Genomic DNA, 16,072 nt, shown 5'->3' with positions numbered 1-16,072 from the left:
CCCTCAGTACTTCTCCCCCATCTTCTCCCATAGCTGAACTGCCCCCCTTTTAATCTCCCCTTCCTCTCACATTCCATGATCCCATTCTCCCTCTACTTCCCAGAAATTATTCTCTTCCCCCTACTGAGTAGTACTGTAGCATCCACACTTTGATGTGATCTTCTTTTTTCCTGGCTTTCCTGTGATCTGTGAGTTTCATTGTAGGGATTCTGAGCTTCTTTTTGGCTATTATCCACTTATCAATGAGAACATACCATGAGTGCTCTTTTGTGATTGGGGTACCTCACTAAGGATAATATTTTCAACTTCTTTCAGTTTGCCTGCAAATTTCATGAAATCATTGTCTTTATTAACAGAGAGGTATTGCTTAGTGTAAATGTACCATATTTTATTTATCTATTTCTCTGTTGATGGACATCTGAGTTCTTTCCATCTTCTGGCTATTAAAAGTAAGGCTGCTATGGACATTGTGGAGCATGTGTCTTTTTTATATGTTGAAGCTTCTATTGGGCATATACTAGGAATAGTATATCTGGGTCCCCAGATGGCTCTATGTCCAATTTTCTAATGAACTGCCAGACCTATTTCAAGAGTAATTGTGTGAGCTTTCAATTACACAGGCAATGGAGAAGTGTTCCCCTTTCTCCACATCATCACCTGTCACGCCCACCTCGGCCGGCAAGGAAGAGGCAACACGGTTGGATTCTTCTCAACAGCCTTTACTGCAGGACACCTTCATTGTTGACACAGGGAGGCGGCGGCGGCAGCAGCCAGCCCTAAGTCTTACAGCTCTAAGTGTTACAGCTCCAAGTGTTACAGCTTCAAATGTTACCGCCCCCAAGCAGCAAAGCCGCTTGCCTTATATACACAGCAGTATGCTAATATTCTTTCAGGGATTGGTGGGGCACGAGTCACCCCACTGTCATCCCAGCTACTTGTCCTCCAGAGATTGGTGCGGCATGAACCTCCATTAGCATAGTACCGCCCCAGCCAGACTGACTTCAGGTGCAAAACCCCACGCATGCGCAGTACTGTTGTTCACCACAGGAGGGCGCCAGATTCACCTCATTATCATACAGCTGCCCTGACAGGGGAGATGCCTGTGCATGCGCGGTAAGTTATTCACATACGGACGGGGCTGGCTGTCGGCGCCATCTTTACTTCGCCGCGCCATTCCCTACAATCACCAATGTCTGTCACTTGAGGTTTGATCTTAGCCCATCTGACTAATATGAAATGGAATCTCAGGGTTGTTTTGATATGCATTTCCCTGATGACTAAGTGTGTTGAACATTTCTGTAAGTTCTCAGCCATTTGAAATTCTTCAGTTAAAATGTCTCTGTTAATTCTGTACCCCATTTTAAATATGGTTATTTGATTCTCTGGAGCCTAACTTCTTGAATTCTTTGTATAATTTGGATTTTAGCCCTCTATTGGATTTAGGGGTGATAAACACTTTTTCTCAATTTTGGCTTGCTCTTTTGTCTTATTTACATTGTCTTTTGCCTTTCAGAAGCTTTTCAATTTTATGAGGTTCCATTTGTCAATTCTTGATCTTAAAGCATGAGGCATTGATAGTATGTTCAGAAAAATTCCCCCTATGCCAGTGATAGGGGAATATTCTAATAGATTCATTGTATCTGTCATTTTGTAGAGGTTCTTCATCCACTTGGGCTTGAGCTTTTTACAAGGAAATTGGAATAGTTAAATTTGGATTCTTCTACATGTTGACTGCCAGTTGCATCAGCACCATTTGTTGAAAAGGCTGTCTTTTTTCCACTGGATGATTTTGGCTCCTATGTCAAAGATCAAGGGACCATAGGTTTGTGGGTTCATTTCTGGGTCTTCAGTTGTATTTCATTGATCTGTGTGTCTCTTTAGCAATACCATATGGGTTTTCATCACTGTTTCTCTGTAGTATAACTTGAGGTCAGCTATGGTGATTCTCCCAGAAGTTTTCTTATTGTAGAGAATGGTCTTTTTTTTTTTTTCTTTTCTTTTTTTGGAGCTGGGGACCGAACCCAGGGCCTTGTGCTTGGTAGGCAAGCGCTCTACCACTGAGCTAAATCCCCAACCCAAGAATGGTCTTTTACATACTTGTTTTCTTTCTTTCTTTTTTTTTGGGGGGGGTTATTCCAGATTAAGTTGAAAATTTCTCTTTCTTTCTCGTTTTAGAATTTAGCTGGAATTTTGATGGGAAATGCATTGAATCTGTAGATTTCTTTAGGTAAGATGACCATTTTTACTATGTTAATCCTTCTGTGAGCATGGGAGAACTTTCCATATTTTGAGGTCTTCGATTTCTTTCTTCAGAGAATCCAATTTCTTTTCATACAGGCATTTTTCTGTTTTTTTTTGTTTTTTTTTTGTTTTTTTTTTTTGTTTTTGTTTTTTTTTTTTTTTGGCTAGGATCACACCTAGATATTTCATATTAATTTTGACCATTGTAAAGAATGTCATTTACCCAATTTCTTTTTCTGTCTATTTTCCCTTTGAGTAGAGGGATGCTACTGATTTGTTTGAGTTAATTTTATTTTCTATCCATTTGACTGCAGTTGTTTATCAAATTGAGGATTTTTCTCATGGATTTTTTTGGGTGACTTTTGTATACTATTTTATGATGAACAAAGTGTCATATCTTGACTTCCTCTTTTCCAATATGTATCCCTTTGATCTGCTTTTGTTGACTAATTCCTCTGGCTAGAAATTCAAGTAGTATATTGAGTAGATGATAGGAGAGTGGGCAGGCTCACCTTATCCTTGATTTTAGTCGCATTGCTTAAAGTTGCTCTCCATTTAGTTTGATGTTAGCTACTGTTGGCTGTATAATTGTATTTAGGTATGGAACACGAATTCCCATTTTTTACAATATTTTTACCACAAAGGGGTGTTGTATTTTTCAAAGGCTTTTTCAGCATCTAATGAGATGACCAGGTGTTTCTTTTTCTTTGAGTTTGTTTATATAATAGATTACATTGAAAGATTCTTGTATATTGAACCATCCCTGCATCCCAAGCATAAAGCCTACATGTTCACGGTGAATGATCATTATGATGTATTCAGGAATTTTATTTGCAAGAATTTTAATGATATTTCTTCATCAATATTCAGAATGGAAATTGGTCTGAAGTCTCTTTCTTTGTTGGGTCTTTGTGAGCTTTAGGTATTAGTGTAAATGTGACTTCATTGCATTTATTAGGTAGTATTCCTTCTGTTTCTATTTTATGTAATACTTTGAAAAATATTGATAATATATCTTCTTTGAATGTCTGATAGAACTCTGCGTTAAAACAATCTGGTCCTGATAATTTTTTGGTTGAGAGACTTTTAATGATTGCTTCTATTTCCTTAGGAAATAATTTAGATTGTTTATCTGCTCCTGATTAACTTTGATAACTGTTCAGTTTCAGTTTTGTTGAGTATAGACTTTTGTAGTAGGATCTGATTATTTTTATTTATCTCAATGTACTAGCTGTTGGTTTTGTTGATTCTTTGTATAGTTCTTTTGTTTCTACTAGGTTGATTTTAGCTCTGAGTTTGTTATTTCTTGCCATCTACTTCTATTTGCATGTATTTGTTCCTTTTCGTTCTAGAGCTTTCAGGTGTGCTGTCAAGCTGTTAGAATATGCTTTCTCCAGTTTTTTTGCATGCCCTCAGAGCTATCTTCAATATCACTTAAATAAAATCAATTATCCCCCACCAAAAGCAAACAGACTTAGAACTTTTCTTGATGTTGATTTTTTATCCTTTTTAGACTGTACACACACATTATATGGGGACATGAAACTTGCTATGGTTTTAACCCATTCTGTAGCCTGCATCTATACATGATTAATGTGTTTCATTGGACTATAGATGCCTTTTGACTTAGCAAGTTTCTACTTCTCCATTATTGGCATGGATTTCTGAGTGGAATGAGTCTTATTCAGAAAATCCTTCCTGTGCCTCTATACTACTATTTCCCTCAACACTTTCTTAGATTTTGAGTCTGCTCTTGAGGTTCGTGATCCAGGTGGGATTGATTCGTGTGTGTGTGTGTGTGTGTGTGTGTGTGTCTGTGTGTGTGTGTCTGTGTCTCTGTCTGTCTGTTTGTGTCTGTTGGTGTCTCTAGGTTTGCACACTCACTCTTCTACATATAGCATTCCAGTTTCCCAAGAACCATTTACCGAAGCTCTTGTTTTTCAAATGTATACTTCGGTCATTTTGTCAAACATAAGGAGCCTATAGTTTTGTGTCTTGCTTTTCTTTTCCGTTTATTTCTATGTCTGTTTTTATAGCAGTGGATTGTTGTTTTTAATTACTATATCTCTGTAGTATATCTTGATTTAAGGTACTTTTTTTAAAGATTGGTTTGAGTATATGGGAGATTTTTTGCTTTCATATGAATTTATTATTGAATTTATTTTTGGAAATTTTATACATGTATAAATTACATTCTGATTACTGAAACCCTTCATCCACACTAATCTCCCTCTGCCTTTATAAATCCCCTTTCCATATAGTTCTCTTTTAAAACCTTCATATCTCTATTTGTGATCCAGTATTATAACCATTATTAGGATCATCTGTGAGACTGTGGGTTGAAGCACTCATTCAAACCTAGTAGGAGCATCAGTTGGTATACAACTGAAGACCACGACTTCCTACCACCCAGAATCTTTCAGTATCTAGCACTTCAGCAGGGAATAGTGATGTTTCATGAGTCTCCTCCCCAATCTATGATTCACTCTTGATGAATGCCAAGTCTTGTGCACACCCATTCCCAACAGCTCGAGATGATTTTAATTGCTACGTTTATTTGCCATGTTCAGAAGACAGCATTATACAGCACTTCTCTTTTAACTCCTACATTTGCTCCACTCTCTCCTGCAATAATCTCTGAGCATTAGAGTGTTGTCGTATAAAGTATCCATTTAGAAATTAGCATTTAGCAAGTCTTAATGAATTTTATGATTTTTTATTAATTCTGTGGATAATGACATTAAAATTTTTATTGGGATCGTGCTGGATCTGTACATTGGCTTTGGTAGGATGGCAGCTTTTTTTAACACTAATTCTCCTAGTCTTTGAACAGAAGAAGATATTTCATGGCTTACTATATGCCTCACCATGTTGAGGTTTTTGTTCTGGAGGATACATCACCATTTTCTTGAATTCATTACCTTTCTATTGTTGTGATAAAAGATAATGAGCAAGGCAACATATAGAAGAAATGCTTTGGGGCTTATGGCTTTAGAGAGATAATGGTATATCATTACTATGGTTGGAAGTATGACACCATTCGAGTGTGCACAGTATTGGAGCAACATTTGAGATCTCAGACATTAATTCATAACCAGGAAACAGAGAGATAACTCAAAATGGTGCCAGTCTTTTAGAACCTTAAATCTCACTTCTAGTGAAAAATTTTCTCCAGCAAGTTCACAGCTTCTAATCTTCCCAAGTCATCCACCAAATGGGCACCTGATATTCAAATGCCTTAAACCTGTACAGGACATCTCTTTAAAGCAAGTACACTGTGTTATGTTTATTCTGGGATACTTTCTTGAGGCATCTGTAAACAGATTTATTTCTCTGTTTTGTTTCTCTATTTGTCATTGGTAGATAGAAAATCTATTAATGTTTATATGTTAATTAATTTTATATTTCGTGACTGTGATAAAAGGCTTTATCAGATCCAAATGTTTTCTGGAAAATTCTGAACTCTTATCAATAGAATTCTATCATCTAAAAGTAAAGGTACTTTGGTATGTAAATAATTCCATTGCATATTGCATATTGATATTGCATATTATCCATTACTCATTACATATTTCATATTTATGCTTATATTTATATTTATAATATACATCTCTCTCTCTCTCTCTGTGTTTGTGTGTGTGTGTGTTTATAATATGGTAGTACATGAATGACTATGTAGGCAGATAGAGACATAAGGAAAACTTCTACCATGTGGATTTAAGTCGTCAAATTAGCTGCAAACAACTTTTCCTCTTGAGCCATTTCACTACCCTTTGAGGTGTTCATAAATTTGGTTAGAAAGCATTTTTCAATTTACTTTTCAATGGGATATTTTGTATATTTACATTTCAAATGTTATCCCCTTTCCTAGTTTCCCTTCTGCAAAATCTCTATTTCACTCCTCCTATCCCTGTTTCAATGAGGGTGCTCCCCACCCACTTACCAACTCCCACTTCACTGCCCTGGCATTTCCCTACACTGGGGCATCTGGGCTTCAGAGGATCAAGAGCCTGTCACCCCTTTGATGCCAGAATTGTTTTTGGTGGTTTTGGTGTCTCTATATGGGATGGATCCCTAGGTGTGGCAGTCTTCGAATGGCCTTTCAGTCAGTTTCTGTTCCATACATTGTCCCTGTATTTCTTTAGACAAAAGCAATTCTAGGTTAAAAATTTGGAGATGAGTAGGTTGCCACAGCTTCCAACCAGTTTCCTTGCCTAACCTCTGAATATGGTCAATACAGGTTCTCCCTCCCCTTCATTGGGCATTTCAGCTAATCTCATCCCCATTGTGTCCTGGGAGCCTCTTGATTTCCTGGCACCTGGGACTTTTTGGTGGCTACCCACAGTTTCCCATCTCCATTGATATACACCTCTGTCCAACTTAATGACCTTCTGTATATAATCCACATCTCCTCTCATACATGATTGTGCCCCCATTTCCCCTGCCCCTCCTCTCTTCATTCCAGGTCTTTCCTACCACCTGCCTCCTGTGAGTATTTTGTACCTCCTTCTTAAAAAGACTGCAGCATCCACACTTTGGTCTTTCTTTTTCTTGAGGTTCATATGGTCTATCAATTGTAACTTAGCTATTCTGAACTATTTGTCTAATATCCACTTATCAGTGAATACATACTATGCGTGTTCTTTTGTGTTTGGTTTGCCTCATTCAGGAATATTTTTTCTAGTTCCACCTGTTTGCCTAGAAATTTCATGAAGTCATTGTTTTCATTAGCTGAGTAGTACTCTATTGTGCAAATGTACCACACTACCGGTATTCACCCTCTGTTCAAGGACATCTGATTTCTTTTCAGCCTCTCTCTATTATAAATAAGGATGATATGCACATAGTGGAGCATGTGTCCTTGTAATATATGGGGCATATTTTGGGTATATGCCCCGTAGTGGTATAGATTGGTCCTCTGATAATACTGTGTCCAATTTTCTTTGGAACCAGCAGACTGATTTCCAGAGTGGTTGTACCAGCTGTAATCCCACCTACAATTAAGAAGTCTTTCTCTTTCTCCACATCCTTGTTTGCATCTTCTGTCACCTGAGTTTTTCATCTTAGCCATATTGATTGGTGTAAGGTAGACTCTCAGGGATATTTTTTCATTGAGAAATTTCCCATCCATGTTCATCATAGATTTTGTTCTACCCTTTTCTTTTTTGTTGAATATTTGTCTGATTTTTTATCTAGGTAATGTTTTAGAAAATCACTTTAGTTATGTGCCTTCTATTCCTTTTTTATGGAATTGTTTAAGAACCATAATGCTCTCTGAATGAATGTCTGGTAAAATTCACATGGAAATTATGTTAACATTTGAAAATGTTTTGCTTATTTTAAGCCTGTCCATATTTTGAGGTTTATTTTGTTTGATTGTGTAAGTTTTCTCCCTGCATATATGTGTGTTTGCTTTAGGTGTCAGGTATCTAGGTTTCAATAATTTATTGTGAGCTTCCAGATGAGTACTGGAAAATGATTCCTTGTCCTATAGAAGAACAGTGAATCCTTTTAACAGCCAAGCCACTTTCCATCTGTAATGGCTTAATTGTATTAAATGTTTTAGAATTTTCATTTTGGTAGGTTTTGTGTATGTAGAAACTCATCCATAACTTTTAGTTTTTAGGTTTAGTGGCATGATTTTCAAGGTAAACTCTAAAAAATTTCTGAATTTCATTTCTCCCTGTCATAATAACTCACCTTCAGTTTCTAATTGTATTAATTTTGGTGTTTGTTATTTCTTCTGGTTAGGTTAGGTAAGATTTGATCAATATTGATTATATTTTGAAGGAAAAAACATGTTTCATCAAGTCCCTATATTGGTTTTCTTCTTGCTCCTGTTTCCTTTTCTCTAATTTCTACACTGTTGTCACTGTTATCTTTCCACCTAATAAGTTTGGTATTTGCTTTTTTTCTCTTTCCAGAATCTGAAAATGAATCATAGCAGTTTCTTTGGTTTCTTAAAAGAGGTATTTTGAGCTTTAAATTTCTGTCTTAGGCAATTTTTTATTGTATCCCATAGGATAAAATTCGTTTTGTTTTCATCTTTATTTGTCTGTAAGTTTTTTTGTTCTTGACTTCTTCAAGGACTCATTTATTACTCAGTTGTGAGTACTTATATCTCTATGAGTTTGTTTGCATTCTGGAATTTCTCTTTTTATTTATTTGTAGTCATTTCATTGTTGTTAGGTAGAATATTAGAAATCATTTTGACTTATGTTGGTTAAGATATTTTATTTTGTGCTAAAAAATATCTATTTTAGTGATATTTCCATGAGCTGTTGAGAAAAATTTGTATTCTGTTCTGTTTAGATATAGTGTTCTATAAATATTTCTTAAGCCTGGGACATCATTTAATTGTGTTTTTTAAAGGGGATAATATTCAGAGTGAGACTAGTATTTGTGATTTTATATTTTATATTCTCTGTGTAGAAGTGGGTTGATCTGCTATTAGAATTGCAATGACCTCAGCATGCATTAATCAATACAAAGTTATGTTTAACATTTCTCACCAGATTTTGATTCAAGTCTGTTGTGTCAGGTTAAATCAGCAACATTTGCTTGCATTCTGGTTCCATTTGCGTGGAACACTTTGTTTGATCATGTCATTATAAGGTCCCATCTATCTCTTATGATAGCATGCAGCAAATATATACTTCTTACTTTTTAATTTCTTTATTAGATATAATTCTTTACTTACATTTCAAATGGTAATCCCTTTCCCGGTTTCCTTTCCATAAGCCCGCATCCCCACCGCCTCTCTCATACAGGTGTTCCCCCATCCACTTCCCTTACTGCCCCCAAACATTCCCTTGCACCAAGGGCTTTGCCTGCCACTGGTGCCCCAACAAGGCTATTCTCTGCTACATATGCAGTTGGAGCCCTGGGCCAGTCCATGTATAGTCTTTCAGTAGTTGTTTAGTCCCTTGAAGCTCTGGTTGGTTGGCATTGCTGTTCTTATGGGGTTGCAAGTACCATCAGCTCTTTCAGTCCTTCCTCTAATTCCACTAAACGGCATGCTCTTCTCAGTTCAGTGATTTGCTGCTAGCATTGACCCCTGCACTGAGTATGCTCTGGATGTGTCTCTCAGGAGAGCTTTGTATCTGGCCCCTTTCAGCATGTACTTTTTAGCTTCACCAATCTTATCTAGTTTTGGTGGCTGTATCTATATGAGCCACATGTGGGTCAGGCTCTGAATGGTCATTTCTTTCATCACTGCTATAAGCTTTGCTTCCATATCTTCTCCTATGGATAATTTCCCCCTTTCAGGAAGAATTGGGAGCATCCACATTTTGGTCATCCTTCTTCTTGAACTCCCTGTTGTCTGTGGATTTCATGTTTGATAATTGAAGATTTTGGGCTAATATCCACTTATCAATGAATGCATAACAAGTGTGTTTTTCTGTGATTGGGTTTCCTCATTCAAGATGATATTTTCTAGTTCATTGCATTTACTTATGAATTTCATGAAGTCACTGTTTTTAATGGCTGAAATACTCCATTTTGCAGATGTACCATATTTTTTGAATCCATTCCTCTGTTGATGGACATCTGGGTTCTTTGTAGCTTCTAGCTATTATAAATAAGGTTATTGTGAACTTAGTGGAGCATGTGTCTTTGTTGTATGTTGGAGCAACTTTTAGGTATATACCCAGGAGAGGTATGGTTGGGTCTTCAGGTAATGGAATGTCCAATTTTCTGAGGAACCTCCAGACTGATTTCCAGAGTGGTTGTACCAGTTTGCAATCCCACCAACAATGGAAGAGTGATCCTCCTTCTCCACATCCTCACTAGCCTCTGCTGTCATCTGAGTTTTTATCTTAGCCATTCTGACTGGTGTGAGGTAGAATCTCAGGGTTGTTTTGATTTCCATTTCCCTGATGAGTAAGGATGTTGACCATTTTTTTTTGGTGCTTTTCAGCCGTTCGATAATTCTCAGCTGAAATTTTTGGTTGGTAGTCTTTTAATAACTTCTTCTATTTCTTAGGGAGTTATGGGTTTCTTTAGATGGTTTATCTGTTCCTGACTTAACTTTGGTACATGGTATCTGTCTAGAAAATTGTTCATTTCCTCCAGATTTTCCAGTTTTGTTGAATATAGGCTTTTATAATAGGATCTGATGATTTTTTAATGTCCTCAAATTCTGTTGTTATGTCTCCCTTTTCACTTCTGATTTTGTTAATTTGGATACACTCTCTGTGACCTCTGGTTAATCTGGTTAAGGGTTTATCTATCTTGTTGCTTTTGGATGCAATCTATAAGCCTGTGTCTTTTGATTATAGATATTACATTAATGAAATATTATCATTGAATGGTGCCTATTTTTTCAATATATTCATATTTGTTTGGATTATAAGAGACAGCAGAAATCCAGTCTCTAAAAAAGTCTTTTGAAAACATAATATGTAGTATGTGCCTTTTCAATATAACTGTGGTACAATAAAAAAAAAAATCCATCTCTCCCCTTTTCTTTTCTTTTTCAAATTGAATATTATTTTATTTGTATTTCACATGTTATCCTCTTCCACAGTTTCCTGTCCATAAACTCCCTGCTCCTTCTCCTTCCCCTTTGTTCTATGAGAGTTCCCCCCCATCCACACACTCCTTTCCACCTCCTCATCCAGATGTTCCCCTACACTGGGGGATTCAACCTAGGCAGGGTCAAGGACTTGCCCAGGGGAGACCAACTAGGCCATCCTCAGCTACATAGGCAGGTACGTTCATGGATCTGTCCATGTGTACTCTTTGGATGGTGGTTTATTCCTTTGGATCTCTGGTTGGTTGGTATAGTTGTTCTTATGGGTTTGCAATCCCATTCAGCTCTTTCAATCCTTTCCATAACTCCTCCATTGTGAATTGTATCTTGAGTAATCTGAGTTTTGGGCTGATGTTCCCTTATCATTGAATATATACCATGTGTGGGTTTTTTTTTTTTTTTTTGTGATTGTATTACTTCACTCGGTATGATATTTTCTAGTTCCATCCATTTTCCTAAAATTTCATGAAGTCATTGTTTGAATAGCTGACTATTATGATATCTATTAATGCCTTTCATTTTGATTATTTTGTCAAGTTACTGAACCTGGTCTTTTATGTCTTATTCAACTATTGGTCTAGTTTGGTTTTTAGTTTTTCTGATAAAATACTGTTACCAGAAGAAACTGAGGAGCAGAAAGTGCTTATCTGATTTATACTTTCAGGTATAACATCTACCTACTGGTGAAGTGAGGGACAGTATTTCGAGAAGGAATTGAAGTGAAACCTGTTTACAAATCTGCATACTGAATTACTCAGTGTCTCACTCTCAGTTAGTTTTCTCATACAGAACAGGTCCACGTTTATGCTGTAATCCATACCACCTTAGTGATAAATAAAGACAATCTATCAAATACACAGCCACATGACAATATGATGGAGGCTTAACTGAGACTCTAAGGTTACATGCTGGGATGTACATTTAGTTTGTAGAACAGACGTGGTGACTATTAATTCATTTCACATATTTTACAAAATACAGCTTTTTGATTTCTTCTTCAGTTAGGTCAGACAACACTGTTAGGCATAGTACTCTTACTTGTAGTGGTTACCTTTTTAGAACTCGAAATGAAGATTTCCAGCCTTTCTACCTCTAAAATTGTAGTTGATGATGTTTTAAAGATTTATAATATGACTTGGTGCCTTTTATCTTTACGTGTGTATGTTAATCGTGAAGTATGAATTACTCACAGTGGGCAGGAGTACATCAGATTGTGTACAAATGAAGTTACAGAAGATAGTAAGTCACAATGTTGGTAGTGGGGACTGAACAAAGATATTCTGTGGGAGCAACAAGTGCTTTTAACTCCTGAGCCATCTCTGAAGTCCTATCATTTTAAAAATCATCCATTCCAATTAATACTGCCTACATAATTTTGGATGTATGAATATCAAGTGGAGTTGTATAAACTCTCATAAAGTGAGCTGACTCTATTAAGGAAGTTATCAATCACTAGTAGCTCTAGGTGGCACATCATGACCAATCTCTTGCTTCACAATGGGACTAAGTCTGGCTTAAACTTCAGATCATATACACATTGCCACAACTGCTGAGCTCATATGTCAAACTGCCATGAAGTATCCAGAAAACACTGTTTTAGAAATTCATATACCACGTCTTCCTCTAGAGTATGTCTCATCCCCATTCAAGTTGATACCTGAAGCATGGAGAAAAAGGTTTAATATAAAAGCCCTATTTAGTTCTCACCATTCAAAAGTCTCTTATTGTCTGTACATTTAAGAGCTATAGGTCTATAAATTAATCACCGTTCACTACATGGATAAACTTTTCTGATGGTGAATGAGAAATGAAGTAGTCTATAATGAAAACTCATAATGAGTTGGTTTCTGAAGAATTTTTTTAAAAAGCCTATTCTTAGAATTAATAGGTTCTAGATATTAGAAATGGTGTCCTTCAGAAGTAAGTTGGATTAGTATCAAATGTTGGCTCGTCTTTCCTGAATTGTCTGCTGTTAGAATTTCAGTTAGAAAAGTAGTAGATCTTCCTACTACTTTTGTTTGTTCTTGATTTATTTTCATAAATTTTGTGTTTTTACATATTTTTAATCTTTGTAAATTTAAAAAGTAAATATAACTTGTTCTACTAAATTTGCCAGTATGCACTCCAGTATGCTATATATTCCCCAGTAAATCTATACCACAACTTAAACTTTTTTCAAAAAATACAACACACTCAAGCTAATTTGTGTTGCTCAAATATACATGGATGTGGTGCCATCCATGTGGGCATGAGAAACCTAAGTGTGGTCCTATACCAAAAGGGTGTGGGAGTCTTTCTCATCTAGCAGTTGTAAACTGCAAATAGATATTCAATCGGGAGTGGGGTCTCAGGACACACTCCCCCATCCATCTTGGGATAAAACCAGGCTTTATGTTATGTAGTTTTTCAATAGGCAAACATTGATGATATGACAACATGAACATAACAGCCAATTTATATTCAGAGGACAATATTCACTCTGGACACTTTTACAGCACTTCACTCCATTCTCTAGCTTTTACTTTCTACTTCCGGCTCCATAATATTTCCTGAGCCTTGCCTAGGGGATAAGAGAAATCATATCAGTGACTTCGAACTCACAATTATTCTGTACATTTTGATCACTTAATAGCCCCTGCATTAACTAATGCCACCTGCAAAAATTAATCTCTAACAAATGTAAAGAACAGCACAAATCCATAGGTATAAATACAAATATTTGAAGGTAGTTTGACAGTATGACCATTCAGTAAAATGGCAATAGGAACTCTACTTTGGAATTATGATATCTCCAGCCATGGGGTCATGACCAGGTTTATAGTACCAGGGATGTGTTTAACACCCCCCCCCAAGTATCCATCCTCAAATCCAATCAGACATCATTTCAGTTACTGCAAAACAATTTTATTATTATTGCACTACTATGCACATCTGGCTTGGCATATATGTGTTGTAGAATGTGAGACAAATGTAGGATAAGAGCATTATGTGCAAAATCAGTGGCTTAAATTTGAAAAGTACGATCTGGAAAAGATACCTCACATAGGGAGTTGCAGACATAGTTACGCTGAGTAGAGTGATTCCGTTTGAATTTCTCTGACTCTTGTCTTCCAAACTGGGCAGTGCATCATATATTTCTCATAATTAATAGATCAGCCTCTAGCACATATACTGTCTATTCTAAAACATGATAAGCATTCTCTCTCTCTCTCTCTTATACAAACACATACACACACACACAAGCACACACACACACATGCCTTATTACCTTCAACTGACATCATATAGCCTTGATTCATACCTCCATAAAATTTCACCATTAGGTTGCTGCTTTGGTGGAAATCTTTCTTTCCAACCCCATATAACATAACATTTTCCCATCTCTGTCATCACATCTTTCTGTCTTCCTAGTGCACCTCATCATGAAGCATAAGCTAACAGGAATACCCTCTCAATTCCAGTATTGGTGTGATAGATTTCTCCAAGTACACACTCCTGTCCTTGTAGCTTGACAGTAGGATATCTCCTCCTGTCATCAGTGATTTATCTGTATGGTGATGATTTTGTTAATGATCCTGATTTTACAACTTCTCTATATGTGTATTTGCCTCAAACACCATGTTTAATTCTATAAATACAGAGTAGTTCAATTTTTCTTAGTGAAGATTTTTGCTGCTGCTTTCACAAAAGTGAAGAAAGTCAAGCAGACCCTGTGTTAAGGCTTTATAACTGACAATTTACTTCTCCCTGAACACAGTTGCATATGGATCATGGTTTGAGCACATCCGTGGCTGGCTGTCTATGAGAGAATGGGACAACTTCTTAGTACTGTACTATGAAGACATGAAAAAGGTGAGCATCCATCTTACAATCACCACACAATTAAGAGCTAGACTCTAGCAATGAAAAAAGGTTACTGAGAACTGTGATTTTTCTTGTTCGTTTTGACTTTTTCAAAATTATCTTGTATTAATTAAAATAACTTTTAAATGTGAATGTATTTGATCATATTCACCCTCTCCCAGAGGCTTTCCAGATGATCTATGCCTCCTTATTCACCCAATTTTAAAGTTTTTCTACAAAACATGTAGTACAAGAACAAGCCTCCCAAATCAAGAAAAGAAAATATAGGAGAATGCAATATAAAATAATGTGCTGAATATTTGTACATGTGTCACAGGCTAGAAAAATTTGAGAGAAGCAAACTTTAATTAAGAAAATGTCTCCATAATATCTAGCTCTAGGCAGTTCTGCTAGCATTACCATAATCATTGATTGAAGGGGAAGGGCCCAACCCTCACAGGAGCTGTCATCCATGAGTTCTTTAAGAAAATAGGGTATACGTAGTATGGTAAAGGAGGCAGCAGGCAGCATGCTTCTATTGCCTAAGCATCATTTCCAACCACAAGGTTCCTGCACATTTTAACATCTTGTCCTGACATCCTGCAATGATGTATAATAGTGATATGTAAGTTCAAGTGAAATGAGATGTGATAAAAGAAAAACTATCATATAGAAATTAGAACAGTCAAAACAACAAAACTAATAGAATCTAATTAAAAGTACTAGGATCCAAGGTCCACACATTCACTCACTCAAGAATCTCGCGAAAACACTAAACTTGAGACAATGTTATAGACAGAGAGTATGTGGGACAGACACACCCAAGCTCTGTTCATGCTGCTTCCCTCTCCGTTAGTCCATACCACTTTGTGCTCTCAATTTTCTCTTTATTTAACAATCTATTATGCCTTTCTTTTGCAGGGTTCCCTGATCTCTGAAAAGAGGGATTTGATAGAGATGTCCATTTAGGGTGTCTCACACTATTTAATTATTTATTATTTAATTTATTGCTGTAGGTTTCTATATTTGTCCCCGTTTGCTGCAAGAGAAAGTTTCTTTGATGATGCTTAAGCAAGGCACTGTTCAATGCATATAGGATAAAATAATGAGGAGTCATTTTACTACTTTTTTTTCTTTTTAAGATCAATATTTTGTTCTACCACAGGGCCCTGGGCTATCTAGTCTCAGGTCCATGGTTACCCATGTAGTTTATGATACAGACTCCATATCATGGAATGGGAATTAATTAAAATCAGTTATTGGTTTTATATTCCCATAAGCTTTGAGCCACCACTGACCTAACTTATCTCACAAGTAGTACAGCAGTATCAATAGAAGGATTTGTGTCCAGCTTGGTTTATATTTCTCTTTGTGAGCAGGCAAAGTGCCTTTCTGTACTAAAGGGACACTAGGATGTAAGGGTGGATGTTCTCTCGAGGGACCAACTTCACA

The 16,072-nt window shown here is 36.5% G+C and overlaps 1 protein-coding gene, 1 non-coding gene and 1 pseudogene across 2 annotated transcripts in view; 2 read left to right on the top strand and 1 right to left on the bottom strand.

The window, feature by feature from the left end:
• Positions 1 to 16,072, top strand: part of Ncl-ps2 (nucleolin, pseudogene 2) — a 425,843-nt pseudogene that overhangs the window by 64,137 nt on the left and 345,634 nt on the right.
• Positions 1 to 16,072, top strand: part of LOC148007251 (sulfotransferase 2A2-like) — a 65,918-nt gene that overhangs the window by 39,279 nt on the left and 10,567 nt on the right. Inside the window, exon 4 of the mRNA XM_087606694.1 lies at positions 14,535 to 14,629. Within this exon, the coding sequence (XP_087462820.1) occupies positions 14,535 to 14,629 (95 nt within the window). The remainder of the gene's footprint in view (positions 1 to 14,534; positions 14,630 to 16,072) is intronic.
• Trnag-acc (transfer RNA glycine (anticodon ACC)) lies at positions 2,002 to 2,074 on the bottom strand. The gene has a single exon. It is a non-coding gene; the product is annotated as a tRNA-Gly (tRNA).

Source organism: Rattus norvegicus, chromosome 1, assembly GCF_021556685.1.
Source record: "Rattus norvegicus strain SHRSP/BbbUtx chromosome 1, alternate assembly SHRSP_T2T, whole genome shotgun sequence".
NCBI classification, from domain to species: domain Eukaryota; kingdom Metazoa; phylum Chordata; class Mammalia; order Rodentia; family Muridae; genus Rattus; species Rattus norvegicus.
The sequence above is the reverse complement of the archived record's forward strand: the minus strand, read 5'-3'. Positions and strand labels throughout refer to the sequence as shown.